The sequence below is a fragment of the Rhinopithecus bieti genome, unplaced genomic scaffold, assembly GCF_001698545.2.
Source record: "Rhinopithecus bieti isolate Rb0 unplaced genomic scaffold, ASM169854v2 scaffold_4541, whole genome shotgun sequence".
In the NCBI taxonomy this organism is placed as follows: Eukaryota; Metazoa; Chordata; class Mammalia; order Primates; family Cercopithecidae; genus Rhinopithecus; species Rhinopithecus bieti.
In genome coordinates this window covers 417211-439842 of record NW_016804414.1, presented here as the reverse complement: position 1 = coordinate 439842, position 22632 = coordinate 417211, and the positions used below count along the sequence as shown (strand labels likewise).

Below are 22632 nucleotides of genomic sequence, written 5' to 3'. Positions count from 1 at the left end.
AAAAAAAAAAAAAAAAAAAAAAAAAAAATTAGCCAGGCGTGGTGGCATGCGCCTGAATCGCAGCTACTCAGGAGGTTCTGGTGGGAGAATCGCTTGAACCCAGGAGGCAGAGGTTGCAGTAAGCCAAGATTGCGCCACTGCACTCCAGGCTGGGTGACAGAGTGAGACTTCATCTCAAAAAACAAAACAAAACAAAATAAAAAACCCACAGAAACAAATAGTTTCAACCCAGAAGCCCTACTTAAGACTTTCTCCCCATCAGTTTTCATCCTCCCTGTTCACTAATGCTAACCAGTAAGTTGACTTCTAAACCAAGATTACTTGTTCTCTTTTTGAATGTAAATAAATGGAATAATGTAGTTTGTGTTCTTTTGTGCCTAGCCTCTTTTATGCAACATGATGTTCCTGAGAATGATTAATGCTGTTGCATGTATCGGTGGTTTGTATTCATCGCTGCATTGTATTCTATTGTACAAATATGCCACAGTTTTTTTTTTTCTATTTGTTCTGCTACTAGTGGATATTGGGATTGTTTCTAGTGTTCCAACTATTGTGACTCAACCTACTGTGAATATCCTAGTACATTCTTTGGACTACTGTAGTGTAAAGAAATCAGAATACTTTGACAGTTTAAGTCTGTCTTCTACTTCTGCAACCTCTTCCGTACTGAAATGTCCATAGTTCTTTCAGATTTCATCTTGAAATGGACTCAGTGCTCACTGTCCTTTTTTTTCCCCCCATATATTAGCTGTAATTTTCATGGTAGTTCCTTTCATTTCACTTGTCTTGGTTGTTAAAAGCCTGATTTAGACTTCTCTGTTTTCAGCAGTGTTTTCTTCCAGTGTAGCCTTCAATCAGTGATATGTTTCTTTTTAACGTATTTCCTGAGCTAACTCTGTGTTGAGTTCTTTTTTATAAAACAAAATTAGACTAAGTTCTTAGGAAAGAATTTGGTTATAATTTCCATTTGGTCCTGGGGAGAGTTTTTTTGCATTTAGTTTTTTTTACTTTTAACTTTTTTTTTCTTAGGGTAATTTAGTATAGATTTCATATGTTAAAATTTTTGCTTGTGTTTGAAGGAGTAGAATTATTCCTCTACAAGACAGTGTAGGAAACCTGGTGAGCAGGAAGCTGCCCTGGGTCACAGGGGATCCCTGGTTAGAAGCAGAATGTGTATGTATAAGAGAGGGACAGAGATGACTTATTCTGTCCTTCTCCTTAGACAAAATTTAGCAGTTCTAGGGACTTTTCTCACAGTTTTCCTTTGGCTTTTGCAAGTATGTCATGTAAATAGGTATTACTTCTTCTGCTACTCTCTAATTTCAAATAGGGCCCCAAGAGGTTCTTGCTGTCCACCCAAGCTTCTCACAAGGAGGATTCAGTTCTCCCAAGTTTTGCTAAATGTCTGCAATAGTGGTGTGAACCAAAATTATCTTGAGACAGGTCACAATCAATTTAGAAAATTTATTTTGTCAAGGTTAAGGACACACCCAAGACATAGCTTCAGGAGGTCCTTATGACATGTGCCCAAGGTGGTCAGGGTAAAGCTTGCTTTTATACATTTTAGGGAGACATGAGACATGAATATGTGTAAGCAGTACATGGGTTTGGTTCAGAAGGGCAGGATAACTCAAAGCGGGGGCTTCCAGGTCATAGGTAGATAAGAGACAAAAGGTTGCATTTTTTTGGAGTCCTTGATCAGTCTTTCACTGAATACATAATTTAGTCTGGCTCAATGAATCTGCATTTTTATATAAACAATAAACAATAAGACAGAAGAAACAGATAGGCCTTTGTTTTAGGCGAGCAGAGGTATGACTTTCTGTCCCGCACATGTGAAGATACGCTGTCAGTTTACATTGCCAAGGTAAAATTTAGCAGAACTGTTTTAAGTTAAAGATCTTGAAGCCCACAAGAAATTTCCTTGTGGCAAAATTGTGAGGGAGGTATGTAGCTTTCTTATCTTTGTAGCTATCTTATTTAGGAATAAAATTGGAGGCAGGTTTGCCTGACATAGTTCCCAGCTTGACTTTTCCCTTGGCTTAGTGATTTTGGGTTCCCGAGATTTGTTATTCTTTCACAGTGGGTGCCCTTTTTATTTGACCCAAGTTGATCCAGTTTTCATATTCTTCACAGGTTTGCTGCATATATTGTATGTGTAGGGGTGGTAGTTGTTTCCTGGTTTCATCAAGATGGTGTCTTGTTTCCCTTTTGTATTTGGTTGGTTTCATGAAGGAGAAGCAGGCCAAGACATCTTTACTTCCTTATCTTACAACTGAAACTATTAGCCCTTTCTTATATACATATGGGATTAAGAACGGGTGAAGTTAAGTCATTTCTTCAAGGCCAGATAGCCAGGTAGAAGAAAAAGAACCTCTTTTCTCCAAGGCCAGTGCTCTTTACGTTCATATCATTGTACTTCCACATAGCAAACTTTTATATTTTACCTGTAAAGATATTTCTTTTCACCTAAATTTGTTCATTAACAATATTATCTTCTAAAACAGAATGGTCATAATTTTGGCGTGCTTATCAGCAAAATACATAGAGAAAATACTTCCTTTTTCCTTCCATCCCCTACTCCATCTTAATGATGATGGAACATTTGTTTTGCATTTTCCTAGACTCTGGTATACATACAAAATGCATTTCTATCTCATACCTCTATTGTTTCACATTTCTAACCAACCTTAGCCTTCCCAAACAAATGGAAGCATACTATACTTTTTTTGTTATTTTTGAGATGGAGTTTCGCTTTTGTCACCCAGGCTGGAATTCAGTGGTACGATCTCGACTCACTGTAACCTCTGCCTCCTGGGTTCAAGTGATTCTCCTGCCTCAGCCTCCCCAGTAGCTGGGATTACAGGTGCGTGCCACCATGCCCGGCTAATTTTTGTATTTTTAGTAGAGATGGGTTTCACCATGTTGGTCAGGCTGGCCTCGAACTCCTGACCACAGGTGATCTGCCTGCCTCAGCTTCCCAAAGTGCTAGAATTACAGGCAAGAGCCACCATGCCTGGCCCATACTATACACATTATTCCTTTTTCATTGTTGCAAGGTACTCCCATTTTTGAAATATCCTAAGTTTATTTTCCTGGTAAACAGTGCTACAGTTCAACTTATTTTACATTTATAAATTTTAACAATTCAAAAAATCTAAACATTTGAATATGTTATATCCTCCATCTTTTTTGTATTTAAGAATCTTCCTCCTACATTTTCTGCATGCACTGCAAGAACCTGTTGCTTTAATGTACCCAACAACTCTTTTACTCATCATTTCAAGGGTGTCACCTCTCTTTCATCTGTTTAAAAAAATCTGAAAACATTTTATCATTTCTGTTACTTCATAATTCCAGAGTTTTTTCCCACTCTATTTTAGTGGCTGCATGATTGATTAATTTTTAGTGACATGGCACATAATCATCTTACTGACGTTCCTACCCCATAAGGACCATCTTACTTCTTATTTACCTTGGTAACTAGATTACCAACCATTGCAGTATTTACAGTAGCTTTTTTACAGTTTGCCTGGACAACTTAAAGATAATCATTTTACATCCATTCTTTTAGGTGCCTTCCCATTCCACCATATGACATTTTCCATATTATCAGTCTTCTTAAAGCATCTATTTGATTACGTTCTTCATGTTAAAGAGTTCTTCAGGAGGTCTTTTCTGAGTAAAGTCCAATTCCTTCCCTACCTTAGTATTTTCTGGGTCTTTGATCATCTGGCCCTCTTTCTCTCGCTTTTTCCCCCAGACCATTTGTTCTTAACCAATAACATTTTATATTTCCTCTCTTTGCCACTTCATCATGTTCCACTCTTTTGAAGTACTTCTTTCCCTATCTTTGTTCATATTCTTTTCACACTTTGATACTTAAGTTAAATGCCTTCAGAAAGTTTTGACTTCTCTTTTGTGACTTTTATATCTGTCTCATCAGTTAACAAAGGTAGAATGATCTGTCTTATTTCCTAGCCAACTAAAATATTTTGTGACAGTGGACTTCTTTATATATCTCCATATATAAAGCAATATACGTTGCTGCCTTGTAATTTATCCTTAATTATTTTTATTCTTCATTCTTTGGAACTGAATGTCGGATGTCTGTTTTCTGAAGGTATTTTAACTGCATAAATAAATATTTTCTAGAATCTCATTTAAGGTTACTAAATGTGTTATAGTTATACTAATCTAGAAGTAGATGATGTATTTTAGCTTTGCCTTCACGAAAAATTGTTTTTAACATATATGTCTTGAGATAATACCAGAGGACAGTGACATTTGAGATGGCAGATGTTGATCATTAGTCAAATAATTAAAAGCCCTACTCCTTTGTTTTTCGGAGGTAGCATCTTATGGATTCTTCTTTTGACTATGTCTTAGGATACCTGCTCGGAAACACCTCACTTATGTTATAGGTTATAACACCTCTCTTACGTTAAACACCTCACTTACGTTTAGGCTTTCACAGAAGTGAACAGAGGTAAACTAAAACAGTCTTTTGGAGCACTTTGTTAAATGTGCTCTAGAACGCATTCTTACATACATGTTTGTAAATGTATGAAAACTTCTGCAAACAAACCATTGCCTTCTTTTACTTTCTTTTGTATTCTTTTTCAATACAGGAAATGTATGAAGTTGCCAAGAAACTTTGTTCTTTTTGTGAAGGTCTTGTACATGATGAACATCTTCAGCACCAAGGCTGGGCTGCAATTATGGCCAACCTGGAGGACTGTTCAAATTCATACCAAAAGCTACTTTTCAAGTTTGAAAGTATTTATTCAAATTATCTGCAGTCCATAGAAGACATCAAGTTAAAACTTACTCAGTATGTTTGCCATTAAAATGGATATTTGTTTAAAATGCCTTTGAAATTTATCAGTAGGTTTAATCACTGCAAATTTGTTTCTTATAGGCCATATATTTATTATAACTGAGGTTTATTATTTGAGCCTTTTCTGATAGTGCTTTGTAGGTTATAGTTTTTAATTTAAAAATGATAATTCTGTTTACCATGTATCTTATGAGTCTCCCACATTTCTTTCTCTTGAGTTGTTTTACTTGTAATAAGACCTCAAATACTTTTGAAGTCATTTATAAAACCAAGAATCTTTGCTTATATCTTGTCCAGTAAACAAAAGGCAAGATGTGAAAAATAACATCTAACAGAAATAGGCACATTTTCAAACACTGGACAATGGAGGAAAATTTTAAGTTCTTTGTAAATATTACCATCCTGATGCAGGTTTGATGAGGTGAAAGAAAAAAAAAAGCCCTGTTTTTTTTTGGAGACTGAGTCTTACTCTGTCACCCAGGCTGGAGTGCAGTGGCGTGATCTCGGCTCACTGCAACCTCCGCCTCCCAGGTTCACTCCATTCTCCTGCCTCAGCCTCCCGAGTAGCTGGGACTACAGGCGCCCACCACCATGCCCAGCTAATTTTTTTTTTTTGTATTTTTAGTAGAGATGGGGTTTCACCGTGTTAGGCAGGATGGTCTCAATCTCCTGACCTCATGATCTGCCCACCTTGGGCTTCCAAAGTGCTGGGAGTACAGGTGTGAGCCACTGCACCCAGCCAGCCCATGTGTTTTCAACGCTCATTAAGATGGCAAGTTTTAGTTCTTTGCATAGAAGTACATTTAATACACATTGATTCTTTTTTTAAAAGGGCTATAGTTAATGTGAAAATATAACAGTAATTCAGCATGAAACTAACCCTTATTGTGTGTGTGCATATGCTGTTAGCATTTTGTGTTCAGGTTTTTTGTTTCGGATCTGTAGATTTTTTTTTCTTGTAATTATCTTGACCTTGAATTAGAGGCAGGTAGCATGTTCTGGTTTTGATCTTTGTCTTTTCTTTTTGTTTCTTTCGTTTTTTTAAATTTGGGTAACCTTTTAAATTCAGATTTCTCTTTTTTGTGGTATGACTGTTAGGTCGATTTTGGCCTTAAAATGGAAAATCTTGGGAGGAAAGAGAAGGATTCATTAAGACTGGAAAGATCTTTTAAAGTTTAAATGAGAACCTTTTATTAAACTTTTCTATGGGTTCTATTAGCTGTATCAATTTAAAGTAGGGACCTACATCATATTGCATATGATTTTATAGAAGTTAAATCACTAAGATTTCATATATTCCCCATGCTTTTGACAACATAAACCTATTTTTAGGGTGTTATGAGTACAAGAGTTATCTTTATTAGGATTGTTATTTTTATCCTGTGCCTTCAATGTATCAGATATATTTGATTTACTTAAGGCCATAAGGTTATATTCTAAGATACTGCTATGGTGAATCTTTTTGTAAATTTAAATTTGTTACCTTTAAGGTTTTATAAAAGCCTGGTGTTCACTTCTTTAATATAGCTAGCTTTACTTTAGAGCGTTTTTTGTTTGTTTATTTGTTTTTGCTTTTGTTTTTGTTTTGAGACGGAACCTTGCTCCGTCACACAGGTTGGAGTGCAGTGGCGCCATCTCAGCTCACTGCAACCTCCGCCTCCAAGGTTCAAGCGATTTTTGTGCCTCAGCCTCCTGAGTAGCTGGGATTACAGGTGCCTGCCACCACCACACCTGGCTAATTTGTTTATTTTTAGTAGAAATGGGGCTTCACCATGGCCGGGCTGGTCTCAAACTCCTGATCTCAAATGATTTGCTGGCCTCCACCTCCCAAAGTGCTGGCATTACAGGTGTCAGCCACCACGCCCGGCCCTAGAGTGATATTTTAATGTGTTAATGATAGCCTCTCTCTGCTAAACTAGACTTCTTTTAGTGAATAGCTAACTCATAGACTAGTTTATGTATGTATAATGTTATGGAGAGGTGGTGAGATTTGTATATGTAATAATATGTGATTTCATTCAAACATGCTAATTCCTAACTAGAGCAGTCTCATAGTTTTACTGACAGATCTTTTGTATTTTAAGTTTAGGAACTGCAGTTTCAGTAATGGCCAAGATTCCACTATTGGAGTGCCTAACCAGACATAGTTACAGAGAATGTTTGGGAAGACTGGATTCTTTACCTGAACATGAAGGCCAGGAAAAAGCTGAGATGAAAAGATCCACTGAACTGGTGCTGTCTCCTGATATGCCTAGAACAACTAACCAATCTTTGTTAACCTCATTTCCCAAGTCAGTGGAACATGTGTCCCCAGATACCACAGATGCTGAAAGTGGCAAAGAGATTAGGGAATCTTGTCAAAGTACTGTTCATCAGCAAGATGAAACTACGATAGACACTAAAGATGGTGATCTGCCCTTTTTTAATGTTTCTTTGTTAGACTGGATAAATGTTCAAGATAGACCTAATGATGTGGAATCTTTGGTCAGGAAGTGCTTTGATTCTATGAGCAGGGTAAGTAATGTTAATTTGGTATTTCTGTTGTCATTTTACTATTTTAAATTATCCTAAATATTTTATGTACTGAGAGAATGGGTATTACCTTTTAGTAGAAATAAGTGAGCCTTGCAGTGAAACTTTTAACATAGGTTGAATCAAATTAATTCATAATTTTATTTATGAATTGATTATAAATTTGTGAAGATTATTTGAGATTAATAGGAAAATTTCTAGTGCAATAGGAATAATTTACATACAGTAAACTGTACAGGTCTTGAGTGGTTCATGCAAGGAATAACCACCACACAAATTAAGATACTGAAAATTTGATTGCCCAGAAAGTCCCCTTGTGCCTCTTTCCAGTCACCATTTCCTTAGAGGCAACCTCTTTCTGACTTTTAAAGAAGAAATTTTAAATACTGCATCTGCCTGAGATCTTTAAAATTTGAAACATAGATACTGTGTTTTTAGTTGTATTTTATAATTATAGTGAGCTTGTATTTTGGATTAAGGTCTTCTCCAGCACACCTGAAAACCTTTTAAACCTGAGGAATAAATACCCCTTCATATCTGATCCGTAAACTGATGCAAAATCTTTGACACCAGGAAGGAAGTTGATGGGGCATGTTTCATTGTTACAGAAATATTAAATAATGTTGTGAAGACTGCTGTTGTCAAAAGATAATTGTTAAAAATAGTTAAACTTTTCAAGGAGCACGCAGTCGAAAAAGAGTTCATCTTTGATTCACTATTTAGAGCAGGATAGCACATTGTCTGGGATGCCTAAAAAAGAATACATACATTGCTGTTAAAGGTATAGGATACAGTAAAATGGAAAACTAAAAATCTAGGTTTTGTAATTCTTTCCGTGTCCAGTTTCTTGATGACATTCTATAGGCTAAGCATTTCTTTCCATTAAGACATGTTTGTCAGAGAAGTATGTAATATGTTATGCAAAGATTGATCACTGCCAAAAATGAATGAAAGTTAGTGTTCCTGCTTAAACTATTGACATTGTAGTAGCCTGAAAATTCCATTTATGATTGTAGATAATCGCTTACGTGATTGTGATCAGAATAATTGAGATATTTTGTTTTGTTTTGTTTTTTGAGATAGGGTCTCACCCTGTCGCCCAAGCTGGAGTACAGTGGCATGATTATAGCTCACTGCTGCCTCTACCTCCCAGGCTGAGGCAACCCTCCCACCTCAGCCTCCCGAGTACCTGGGACCACAGGCACACACCACCACATCCAGCTAATTTTTTCGTTGTTTGCACAGATGGGGTCTTCTTCCTATGTTGTTCAGCCTGGTCTCAAAACTCCTGGGCTCAAGCAGTTCTTTTGCCTTAGCCTTCTAAAGTGCTGAGATTACAGGCATGAGCCACTGCACCTGGCCTGTCATATTTTCTATAATTAAACTGTGCCAGATGTCAGAACAGAGTTATATATATGAAGAGAACCTGAAATCGGCTTTGTATTTCCATGTTTAGTGTGAAATCTCACAGAGTCATAGATTTTTTTCACTTTGTATCACTAAAGGAAAGGAACAGTGATCCTCTGACTTAATGAAAAGTCAGCCAGGCACAGTGGCCTGTACCAGTAATCCCAGTGACTTGGGAGGCTGAGGCGAGAGGATCACATGAGGCAAGAAATTCAAGACCAGCTTGAGCAACATAGTGAGACTCCATCTCGAATGAATGAATGAATAAATAAATGTCAGAAATATTTATACCTTCAGAATATAGGAGTTAGCTATAGTGTTATTACTAAGCAATCACTTTTTTCTTTTTAGAGGTTAATGCTGCTTTGAATAGGCATAGCAACAACATCTGAAGTCTTTGTGATATTTTACATGACCATTATATTACAAAAGCAAAATACAAACTTTTATTTGGTTATTCTTGTTTGTTTCAAAATTAGCTAACATGACTTTAAAATGGTGCCTATAATGTAGTACTCACTAGTTGTGTGTGCCCATTAGATTTTTTTATTACTTGCTCTATCAAGAAGAGTAACTATTGGATGCTGGGCTTATTACCTAGGTGTGCTGGGATGATCTGTGCAGCAAACCACCATGGCACACATTTACACATCTGCATGTGTATGCCAAAATTTAAAATAAATGTTTGAAATCAAAAAAATATATATTCTAAAGCAATTAAAATCCATTTGGAAAATTTATGTATATGTTTTATTTATATTTTACAAAATACATGATCTGTAAATGTGATTATTGCATAATGAATGGCACTTTTCCTTGATGTTTTATTAGATCAATATTTTCTCTTCTCAGGAGTACTGTACTTTTTCTTGATAACACTAGTGGCATTTCTGAAGATGAACCGAATATGAGATTTCTCTCTGATTGAAGATGGTTTTTTACGCCTGTTTTATTAAACAGTTGTCCAAAACAACTAACCTACTTGATATCTGATTGCAGTAGCGCTGTTTGCCAATGAAGTAATAAAAACATATGCCAAGATTTTTTATCCATAAAAGGAAATTTAGTTTAAATCTATCGTTTTTGCAGATTAATTCCAATTGTAACAGTATTTGTAACATGTATTTTCAACTGCCAAATTAAAATGTCTTTCTCGGGAAATTAGTCGAGACACAGATATTTTGGAAATTAGGATTTGGAATCACACGGGCTCAAATCTGGGCATTGACATTCATTTACTACCTCTGTCATCCATAAGTCACTTAACATGGGATTCCTAGTTTTATATTTTTGTGGATTAAGAGATGCTAGTTTTGTGAATTATTGTTTTTCCCCCATTTTATCAGAAAAAATTTAGAATTATTGCTGCATTTTGTAGACTCACATTTTAGATTTTAGTGTATTCTTTCTAAAAAGACTCTTTTTTTTTTTGGTTTTGTTTTTTGAGATGGAGTCTCGCTCTGTCACCCAGGCTGGAGTGCAGTGGCACAATCTCGGCTCACAGCAGCCTTCACCTACCGGGTAGCTGGGATTACAGGCGTCTGCCACCATGCCTGGCAAATTTGTGTATTTTTTAGTAGAGATAGGGTTTGGCTGTATTGGCCAGGCTGGCTTTGAACTCCTGACCTCAGGTGATTCACCTGGCTCAGTCTCCCAAAGTGCTGGGATTACAGGTGTGAGCCACTGACCTGGTTTTAAGATTACGCTTGAGTGTTCTGTTTCAGATTATACTACAAAAGGCACACTGATTTGTGTTTCTGACAATTAATAATTGGAAGTGTCTGCATTTAGCACATTTCTAAACTGTCCAGGTTAATGCCAGCATAATTTATTGAGCTTTAGCATTTCTTTCAGACAACTTGTGATTTTAAGGAATCTATGCAGGGGAGTGGGTTTAAAGTTGGGAGGCTTAAGAGAGAGTGTAAGAAACTTTGTTTTATAGTTTTTTTCTCAGTTAAAAATAATATTAGCCTTTGTAGATGCCAAAGAGCCCAAGAGTAAAAATTAGTGTATCACTACCTGTTAATTATTCAAAATTGGCTAAATAATTACTAATGAGATTCTGTGGTTTAAATATATGTAATCTAAAACATTTCTTCAAAGATTTTTATTACCTGTGGACAAATGAAATAAAATATTAAGTGCAGTGAAATTTTAGGAAGTCAGCTGGGGACAGTGACTCATGCCTATAATCCTAGCATTTTGGGAGGCTAAGGTGGGAGTATTGCCTGAGCCCAGGAGTTTGAGACCAGCCTAGGTAACAGGGCGAGACCCATGTCTACAAAAAATTGTTTTAAAGATTAGCTGATTGTGGTGGCACATGCCTGTAGTCCCAGCAGTTAGGGATGCTGAGGCCGTAGGATCGCTGAAGCCTATAGTATGAGCTGTGATCATGCCACTGCACTCCATCTTGGGCAACAGAGCCAGAACCTGGCTCAAAAAAAATTTTTTTTTTAGGAAGTTATGCAAACTTTTTAGTGAATCATCAAATACTCTCCTATGTTTGTCAGTGCAGTTATACTTTCAATGAATTAATTAAGTTCAGATACGTTGTATTCAGGAGCCCTTGTTTTTGGTTTGTTTTAAGTTGTTGCTATGTTAAGTTTATGTATAATTGTAATTTTGCCCAGGTTGAACATTTGAACCAATTTTCATCTTTGTCATTCTAATAATTTGTAACCAGACTTTGATTTACATAGTACTCTGGTGTGGAAATATATACACATTGGACTCAGTTACCACAAAATTGAGAAAAGTGAGAAAATGTTCACAAATGTACAAGTTTCAGTTGAGACAACATTGTGCAAAACTAGTGGTGCCTATTCTGAAATAATGGTTTTGTTAATTTTTTTGGTGGTGGTAGACATGCAGCCTTTTATTTAACTGCACTGGATTTTTGATAATAGCAATAAAGTAGTTTTAATTGCTTTTGTATGTTCACTGCGTACAAGACTCTATGCATTAATCAATTTTTTTCCACTGTAGAGATTAGAGAAGGCAGTATGCGGGAGGTAGTATTTGACTAGGATCTTTAAATAGAAGGAGAGGTTGACTTAAACAGTATAAGAATTGTGAACAAAGATCAGAGATAGAAAAACACAGTTTATCTTGAAATGATAGACATTTCAGCTTGAAAAGATGAGAGGCTTGATTTTCTCTGATCAGATCAATGAAGCTTTTGTTGTATTCTACATTTATTGGATATTTTCTGTGGGCAGAAGAAAGTCATTTGAGGGGTTTATTAGGAACAAGCATAATAAGTCAATAATAGAAGGTTTCATGGTTGATACCCACATGTAGTTATTGGTAAACAGAAACACAGCTTCAGAATTTGTGAGACTGATGAGTGATTGAAGTAGACTTGGGAGTTATCTCCAGAAAAGTTATACTTAACGCTGAAATCATATTGAGAACAGTAAAAATGGGCTAAGGACAAAATCCTTCTGAATCATCTATTTTAGAAAGATTAGACAGAGCAAAAGGAGCCAGAAAAGGATGCTATGAAGGAACCAGTAGAAGTAACTTCCCAGAGCCTATAAGGTTGGGAAAAGGTTATCTGCCATGCTAACTGTTAAAGAGCCTCAAGTGAAGCAAGGTCATTGGTAGTTTTTGGCTGAGCAGTTTTTATGGAAAACGCAGACGGAAAGGCAGCCAGGTAAAATGTTTTTTTAAGGGACCAGGAGCATTACTGGCAAATTTTACAGGTTCCATGAATTTCAGCAAATGTGTAGAATTAAAGCCAGGGAACAGTAGAGATGGAAGAGTGAGAAAGCATAATAGAGCAAGCAGATTCGTTGAGGAGATAGAGATTGAGAATAAAGAAGTTTTATCTTCTGTCTCCAGGAGGGAGATAAGTTTGCCAAAGAAGTTTATATGTTTTAAAGAGAAGTTGCATTGATAAGAGAATTAATGATATTATGCTGACATTGAAAATACCTTTTTCTGAGAGAGATTGAGAAGTGATTAAATTGTAACACTGATTGAAATGTGTGATTCCTGAAACTGTATTCCTAATTATGTATTCTAGTGTAAATTTACTGTTGTCTAGGATGATATTTATCCTGTACTTGACCTTCTTATGAAAGTATAACTTATAGAGTTCCCATGCTTTTGCTTTTTTATGTCTTTTGTCACTTATTTTCTCTCTTAAGCTGTATGTCAGAACAGCATGAAATACATTTTAAACTATTTGCCGAAAATTGTATTCATATGTGTTTCCTTGTCATTTAGCTTGATCCAAGGATTATTCGACCATTTATAGCAGAATGCCGTCAAACTATTGCCAAACTTGATAATCAGAATATGAAAGCCATTAAAGGGCTTGAAGATCGGCTCTACGCCCTGGACCAGATGATTGCTAGCTGTGGCCGACTGGTGAATGAACAGAAAGAGCTTGCTCAGGTACCTATTTTAGATTTTCTCAGGAAAAGAAATTTGTAGTTTTCTGTACACATGTTGTATGTGCAATATCAATTTGGTGTGTACCGTATTTTCACTTTAGCCTTGAATATTTGTAATATATTGTTTGCTTGTAATAAAGCAGAAAGGCATGTTCTTAATGGTTGAGTTTCCTGTAGATAAACCATGAAACTGCTACTTGAGGCTGGAGGCAGAAATGAACATTTTTTGATATATTGAAAGCATATGATCCTATCCGTTATTGTGCTAAAAATTTGAATGCTTCCTACTACCCTCCCCCCCGTAGGACAAAGGATAAGAAATGAAATTTTTTAAGAATAGAAGGAAAATACGAAAGCTTGAAGAATTTACTAATACTTCTAATAGTAATACCTAGGTTTTAGATCTAATTTAATGCCATAATCCTAGAACTGTTGAAAAAGTGGATTTTAAACCAAAGGAAGGTGGTGGAATGGCTAAGTAAGAGTGGTAAACGTGGACGTTTCTTAGCAAACCAGCACCTCTCTTAAATTCATGATTGCCTGTCCTTCACCCACCATGACAAGCATTGTGACAAAACCACCCATAGATGAATAGTTGAATGTCGTAATCAGATTCTGACACCTATTTTTCTAGTTTAATTTTCCTTGCCAGTATTTTTTCTCTAATTGTGTTCTTTCATTGAAACATATAAATAGTTACATCCCCATATTAACTTTTTTCCTTTTTTCTTAAGGTAAAACATACTTCCTTGACGTCATAGTTAAGGCTGATGTAAATTAGAATGTCCTTTAGTATTTCCTTTTAGTGATATGTTCAGTTCTGTCGTTTGAAAATCTCTTTAAATCACCTTGATTTCTGGAGGATATTTTTACCTGATTCATATAAAATTCCAGGTTGTTAGCATTTTATTTGTGGTCTTTTCTTTGCCTTTTGTTTGATTTTTAGCAATTTTAGTATGAGGTGCCAAGATGTGGCATTCTTTGTATTTATCCTACTTTGGGCTTGTAGTGCATCTTGAATCTGTGGCTTAATGACTTACACCATTTGAGAAAAATCTGAGTCAGTTTCTCTTTCCCTCGCTTGCTTTTCCTTCTCTTTCAGTGATTCCAGTTAGACGTGTTAGACCTTTCACCATATCCATTTCATTTACACTTGTTTCCTGTATTTTCTTTTTATCCATCTGTGCTTCATTCTAGATATTTACCTTTAACCTACATTTTAACTTTTTCTCTTTTTTAGTGTCTAACTTAGCTAACCATTTGCTCATTTCTTATTTTTGTTCATTTTTCAGCTCTACAATTTCAGTTTGGTTCTTTTGTTTATATAGTTTCATATTCTCCACCCCCAAATATTTAGTCTTAGCCATTCATCATCTCTTTGATCACATTAATAAGCATATAGCAATTTAAGTCTTTATCTGTTCACTATGTTGCCTGTTCTTGTGTGTCTGTTTATATTTGCTGGTGTTTCTTTCTTTTTTTTTTTTTTTTTTTTTTTTTTTTTTTTTTTTTGAGAGGAAGTTTCGCTCTTGTTGCCCAGCCTGGAGTGCAGTGGCGCTATCTCATCTTGCTGTAACCTGTGCCTCCTGGATGCAAGCGATTCTCTTGCCCCAGCCTCCCAAATAGCTGGGATTACAGGTGCCCACCACTACATTCAGCTGATTTTCTTATTTTTAGTAGAGACAGGGTTTTTCCATGTTGGTCAGGCTGGTCTTGAACTCAGGTGATCCGCCTGCCTCGGCCTCCCAAAGTGCTTGGATTACAGGTGTGAGCCACAGCGCCCAGCCATATATTTCGTGGTGTTTCTTGTAATTCTCACTCTTAACATTCTTGCATTTTCATGTACCTGATTTTTTTTTAAATAAGAAAAATCAAATATTATGAGGCCTAGGATAACATTTTCTTCTGCAGAGAATTTATATTTGCTTTTGGTAGGTACTTTGGGCAGTTACCATCGTAAATTACTTTAGTTCAGTTTCAGAGATTTGGATGATTGGAAGTTGGTATTCTAGTTCTTGGGATGGCCGTTCTACTTTTAGTTTACCCTTAATCATAGGATATAGGTTTTAGGGATCTGAACGCAAACAAATTCTGTTCCATTGTACCTTTCCTTGGCTGGCTCTGGTCTTCAATTTTCAATTTTCTAGCCCTTCAGGGAAGTCAGGACTGCTGACTGCTTATTTTTAATTTTGGATTCCTCTTCAAGAATCAACAGAATTCCTCAGAGCAAAGCATTCCTAGTCACCTAACTTCTCCTCTCGGTTTCGTTCTTCTCCTGGATTCTAGCCCTTTCACGGTGCCTGGCTTCTTCACTGACTTCCTAGATCTCCCATCCCTAAAGCCACAGGGAGCTTGATCGACATTACAGACTACCATTACTAGAGACAGAACTCTGTATTCCTGATCTTTTGCTTCTTCTGCAGTGTTGTTGTTTTTTAACTTCCATAGAATGAATCAAACAAAATTTATTTAACCATACTTCTTTTGGTGATTATTTAGTTTATTTCAGTTTTTCCATATTAGAAATATTCATTGAATATCGTAATATACCCATTTTTACATGCATGTTCTAGTATTTCTGTAGGCACAATCTCCAATAATGGGATTGTTGGATTAAGGTGTTTGTTCATTTTAAATATTAATTAATAATGTTCTAATGCCTGCCATAGAAGCAAAGTCAGTCAACACTTCCAGTATGTAAGGAGAAGAGTAATTTCTCTGTTATCAGTGTTTGCCATGTATTTACTCTGAATTGTCATTCTCCACATTTTCTTCTTCATGTTTTTGTTAGAATTGTTCATATATTATCTAGATAATTCTTTGTCTATTATAGATTTATTACAGATACTGTCTCTGTTGATAATTTATATGGATTGAAAATCAGAAGCTTTAAATTTTGGTGCAGTCAAATTCATTACTACATTTATTCATATTATGAACCCGTCATTCTATAAAATCCTATGGATTTCTTTATAACTGTTTTTCAGATTGAATAAACCAGAACTTTCAATTCTCTTACCTTAGATACTCCAGTTTTCTCTGTCTGCTTTTTCTTTGCTCCCCTTAATCTCTCAATATTTTAAAATATTGCTGTTAGTCCTCCTGCTTTGTATCACTTGAAGAGTCAATTAGGCAGGTACATTGGATGGTTTTGTATTTGTTAATAATATAAAAAGATATTTATTGCTCATATTGCCCACAAGTCTACTTGGTTTCAGCAAATGGAGTTTTGTCATACAAGGAAAAGTATTTTTCTGGGAATGTAGTTGGGTGATAATATTATTTCCTCAAAATGGAAGAATGCATTATTTGCGTATTTGAGGTTTTCTTGTTTGCTTTCTAAATCTGACCATTTAACCTCCCTGAATCCAAACTGAAGTAAAATTGAGTGAAAATTTCTGTTCCGATGAAAATTACAAAATTAGTTTTTGTTGTCTTATGCTCATAGAGCATCCTGTTTCAACATCTTAGTTCCCCCCAATTTATTTGTAGTATTTTGCTATTGTTTTAAACTATGGTAGCTCATGGAATATAAAGAACACCGAATGAATACTATAGATAATACTCTTACTTTTATAAAATATCTTTTCTTTATTTGATACCTGAGTGGTATAGTCCTTTTAAACATTTTGAGGCAATTAAATATTTGATTATTTAAGTTCTCCAATGGATATTTTTTGATACTCCTAAGTATTCATAATAAGTGTATTTAGAAGTCATCTATGTTGTCTGGTTGTATATTGGGAGCAAAATTGTAAGGCAGAAATGTAGACCCCGAGGTAGACAGTTTTCAGTTGAGTGTGCCTGAGTGAATCTGAGGGTGAGAGGATTCAGTAGTAAGCTTATTTTCAGTGAGCTCATGAGAGAAAAGGGATACCCAGTTGAAGCTAGGAGGTATATGGTAAGTGAGACAACTTTTCACACCTGTATTGTCATGATTTGGGCTGCCAAGGGATGTAGAGAGTCAAGGTTTTAGCAGAAGCATCACTTCCTCAGCCAGACGTTTCCATTTTTGAAGTCTTGGTCACATCATCAGGTTTATTTTCTCTTAGTATGCTGTACTTATGCTGTACCGCAATTGTAATTATTAATTAGATGCTTTTTAATACAGTCTCTTTCCAGAATATAAGCTCCAAGGAGGCAGGACATCTGCTCTGTCTACAAGGCCTTACCACACATTCCTGATACATACATAATAGAAACACATCAATACTTAATAAAATGAGAATTTGGATTTGTGTTTTTTGAATTTGAGAAATGTTACAATTCTATCTAGCCTCTGGCTAGTGTAAAATTTTTATTTACAGATGTCTCATCAGTTACTTTTGTTGCTGCCAATGGTATTTCCCTGTTGCAGATAGTTTGTCAGTACTTCCTTCAGAATGCGGTTGGTGAAAAGTAAATAAATTCAGATTAGCCAGTTTTAGGAGCTGATTTAACATCTTGCTAAACACATTACAACGTAGTATAATTCATTCTAGCTACAAAGCAATTAAAACTTAAAACCACTCCCAATTAAAAGGGAAAAGAAATTGTGGAAAGGGATTTATTATTTATTGCCTGAACATCTCATAAGACACAGACTATTTCAAATGCCTTTGAAGGGGTAATTTCTTAAAACCACAACATTTATGAGGATTTGTTGTAGACCCTTCTACATGGTTTTGGTAAAAAAACAAAAAACAAAACAAAAAAAAAACCTCACTCACCAAACCTATAAAGCTGTGTAACACTGGAGCCCTGAATGTTCATTCTCTAGCCATTCGTATCCTTGAGGGGTATCAGCAAAATTAGGAAATATCAGGGAGTTTTCTTCCCAAACAAAAGTTGGCAGAATGCATCTGAAACAGGATTGTGAGTACTGTAGTGCTATAATGTAGCTGTCAAACCTTATTTGTGTGTAGAAATATTAGTAATTAGTACTACATGATTTGTGAGGATTTTTTCTATTTAGTCTGGATTATATTGAGGATGGTTGAGCAAATATGGAATTCAGTTTATTGAAAAACAGTATTTTTTCCTTCTTTTAGCAATACAGTACTTACATGCTTTGGTGTCAGGAAATCCTTTACTAATGGTCTAAAATTTAGATTTGGGATTGATTCTATATTTTCATGGATTCAATAAAAGTAATTGAAAACCAGACTTTGCGAAAGGAGATAAAAGTAGCAAATTGTTTTTTAATAGATTACATTGTAGAAAAATTATAGTTGCAGTTAACCAAAGAGTATCTTGAAAGGAAAAGCATACAGTTACTATAAAATTGTCTTGTTTTCAGATATTGAATCAATTTGACTTTAATATACATCGTTTAAATCTAAATATTGTAATATTTAGGAAAAACATGAAACAGAACTACCAGAAAATTGGAAGACACACTTATCCTTTAGCTGGGCATAAAGTTAAGTTCCTAGAAGGATAATGATTTATTTACAGTATCAATACAGCAATCAGATGGATGTACAAAACCTAAAGCATTATTACATATAAGCCACTTAGTATATAGCATAGGAAAAAGCTTTGTGGTAGCAATAAAGTATGAAGTAATAACCTTATTAAGTTATCTTTGGACCATATATAAAGAAAACTAAATATACTTGAGAGAGATGAAGGAAGATTATGGCAAATCTATCGAAATTAATTAGTAACTTACACAATCCCTACTTGACAGATACACCGTTTACCTACAAAAACAAATGAGTAAGGACAGCTAAGAAAACAGAAAAAAGGTTTTCTACCAAATAATAAAGTATTAACTGTGTGCAAAATCACACAATTCAGTCATTGTCCTAGTGATGGGAGCACAGATCAGTGGAACAAAATATAGTCCAGAGATAACTGGAGAGGGCAGTGACTTTTTCAATAACTATTATAAGGGCATTTTATTATTTTTGTATTTTGGGAAAGTGTCTAATATACCATTGTATAATGTTTGCTAGGTTAAATCCCTCATTGTTTTTCAGTGACCTTGTTTTATTTGTGCTGTGACCGACCGATAGTGCTATAGGAGTCTAGACACACAGCTTCTAGTTCTCATCGACTGCTAAGTATATCCTTGGCTAAGTGGCTTTATCTTTCCAGCCTTTATTTTCTTCTAGTTTGAAAAATTAAAGATGAGCATAGGATTCTTAAAAATTCTAGGTCTTGTGCCATTTATGCATCTTCTACATTCAAGAAAATAGAGGATTTAAAATATTGTTAGAAGGCGCAGAACGGGTTGTGTTTAACATAAAGATTTTCCAGTTAACTGAATGTCCATACCTTTCATGAAACAAAATTAATGTCGTTTGAAACACTTTTTTTCTCAAAGGGATTTTTAGCTAATCAGAAGAGAGCTGAAAACTTAAAGGATGCATCCGTATTACCTGATTTATGCCTGAGTCACGCGAATCAGTTGATGATTATGTTGCAAAATCATAGAAAACTGTTAGATATTAAACAGAAGTGTACCACTGCCAAGCAAGAACTAGCAAATAACCTACATGTCAGACTGAAGTAAGTGATTCATTTATATATCTGTTTTAAGATGTTTAGAGTAGGTGTTTATATTTATTTCTCCCAAATGATAGGGTGATTTTTCCTTGCGATTTTATTGAAATACCTTATTGATGAATTTTGGAATTAGACTATTTTTGTAGAGCTTATATATCTTGATTTCTTTGGCTTAACTAAGTTGGTAAACTTAGTAAGTAACTAAGTAAAGTTTTGTGAATTTTGAAAATGATGGATTTTGTTCTCTAGGTGGTGTTGCTTTGTAATGCTTCATGCTGATCAAGATGGAGAGAAGTTACAAGCTTTGCTCCGCCTCGTGATAGAGCTGTTAGAAAGAGTCAAAATTGTTGAAGCTCTTAGTACAGTTCCTCAGATGTACTGCTTAGCTGTTGTTGAGGTTGTAAGAAGAAAAATGTTCATAAAACACTACAGGGAGGTATGCAAGTTGAATTCTATTTTAAATGTATATGAAGTTTAACGAATTGGTGTATGTTTATGTTTAACATAAGCGTTCCTCTTCTAGTGGGCTGGTGCTTTAGTGAAAGATGGAAAGAGATTATATGAAGCAGAAAAATCAAAAAGGGAATCCTTTGGGAAATTATTTAGTAAGTGTTCATTAATAATTTCAATTACTTTTGTAAAGGAAAAAAGTTTTTATAAACTTGGATTTTCTGTAGCATACTTGATGTATATGCTGTTAATTACCATTGATATCTAGGAAATACTCCTTTTAAAGTGTATAGAATTGAATCCATTGTTAAATTTTAAACTTGAAGTACTGTCAACTTTTAGTTTACTTTTTCAAAAACCAGAGATAATTTTTTGCCTTAAATAAAGCTCTAAAATAACCATATTGTTAATTTCTTTATACAGGGAAGTCTTTTTTAAGAAATCGTCTGTTTAGGGGACTGGACTCCTGGCCCCCTTCCTTTTGTGTATGTATTTATTTTCTAACCATGACTAAATTCCGTATGTTTTAAAACCTTTTTTCCAGAAGTAGAGGCATTTATCAGAAACTTGCAGAAATTGTTGTGGTTTTAAAAAAATCAAAATAAAAGTGTTTTTGACTTTAAAAGTCAGCATAAAGCTTGATAAAAGTCAGCATAAAGATTGATATTTGCATTCATAATTTTTATAAAGAATCTTCATAACACAGGAAGATACATTATACAGCACTGTTAGGATTGGTAGAAATAGATTCACTTAGTTTTTTTTGTTTTCTTGTCTCTTCCTTTTTTTCTTTCCACCCTCCCCTCCTCTTTCTTCCACCGCTCTTCTCCCTCCCTCCTCCTTTACAGCCTCTGCCTCGTCCTTGCCCTTCTATATTTTCACACCACCCCCCTTTATATTTTGACAAATCAGAATAATAAAGCCTCAGTTAGACTTCACTGAAATTAAACATTAGTTTGGTATATTTCTTAACCATTATTATCTGGGGTCATTAATTTTATTACATAAGAAGAAACGTTTCCACGATCAAAGCAATATGGGGACTTTTACTCCCATCAGATGTACTGCTTAGCTGTGTTGTTGTTGTTTTGGAGACAGAGTCTTGCTCTGTTGTCCAGGCTGGAGTGCAGTGGCACGATCTCGTCGCACTGCAACCTCTACCTCCTGGGTTCAAACTATTCTTGTGCCTCAGCCTCCCAAGTAGCTGGGACTACAGGTGCCCGCCACCGCATCCGGCTAAGTTTTTGTATTTTAGTAGAGATAGGGTTTCACAATGTTGGCCAGCTGATCTCAAACTCCTGGCCCCAAGTGTTTTTGCCCACGTTGGCCTCCCAAATTGTTCAGGTTACAGGCGTGAACCACGACACCCAGCTGTGCTTAGCTGTTAAACATGTTTCTGTACTGCAGGATTTCTTAGTGTTTTAAATGTATGCATTTTTTAATATCTAAGAATTGGTGACATAGCCGTTCCCATACTTATTTATCCGAGAACTCTTTTTTATGAAGAACATCTTGACATCTCCACATCTGCTTGAGTAATGATTTAAAACTATTGAAGTTTTTTTTAATGCAACTCTTGGCAATTTTATAAATAACGAATTGGTAGGATTTACCAGTTAATATTTTTTACAGAAGCTAAAATTGACCAAAACTTTGTCTTCTGGAATATGTAATGGAAAGGTCAGGGGAACAGCAAATAAGAAAGTGTTACATGGAAAAAAAAATACATGTGTATATTTTAATATATTAGTGACTTTAACGTGGTAAATATATATATACTTCATATTTACCATATACACACACACACACACACACACACGCACACATACACATACATATAGGATAGGAATACTGTAATTCCCATAAAATGATGCTAAACGCAGAGAAGGGGAGGAACAAGCGCATCCCTTGATCACTAGCAGTTCACGTCACAGTTTACTAAAGGCTCAGAAAAATAATATGCCATATCTTTATTGAATGATATTTCTTTTTTTGTTGCTTAATCATTTAAAGCATTTTAGTTTGGTATAGTAAATTTAATTATAGTAAGAAATCATATAAATTTGCCCTCTGTTTTTGGTTGAAAAAAATTTTTTTAATTAATTTATTTTTTGGTACAGACTCAGAAGCCTCGAAAGTTTGACTGTGAACTTCCAGATATTTCATTAAAAGATTTACAGTTTCTGCAATCATTTTGTCCTTCGGAAGTTCAGCCATTCCTCAGGTAAATGTCATCAGTATTTTAATCTAATTTATAACCTTAAAATGTTTTTATTATTCTGGAGTTGTGCCAGGTAGTACCAGTAATCTTAAGAGGTGCCAAGATAAGAAATATTTGTGATAGACTGGCTTTCCTGTGACTGCTTTGAGAAATATCTGAGGAATAAAAAATGATCGAAAATGAAGGTAAAGTAAAGGAAGGTATGCCTTACATGTAATTGTTTTTTTCCAGTAGAAACTTTTTGAATGCTGTTGGGAAATTTCTGACTTTATATATATATATATATATAT

The 22632-nt window shown here is 35.2% G+C and overlaps 1 protein-coding gene across 1 annotated transcript in view; it reads left to right on the top strand.

Moving 5' to 3' along the window:
- The window catches only part of RB1CC1 (RB1 inducible coiled-coil 1), a 92451-nt gene that overhangs the window by 33376 nt on the left and 36443 nt on the right, over nucleotides 1-22632 (top strand). Inside the window, 8 exon segments of the mRNA XM_017867942.1 lie at nucleotides 4632-4834; nucleotides 6925-7354; nucleotides 13010-13180; nucleotides 19490-19674; nucleotides 19921-20107; nucleotides 20195-20276; nucleotides 20545-20606; nucleotides 22242-22345. Coding sequence (XP_017723431.1) covers nucleotides 4632-4834; nucleotides 6925-7354; nucleotides 13010-13180; nucleotides 19490-19674; nucleotides 19921-20107; nucleotides 20195-20276; nucleotides 20545-20606; nucleotides 22242-22345 — 1424 coding nt within the window.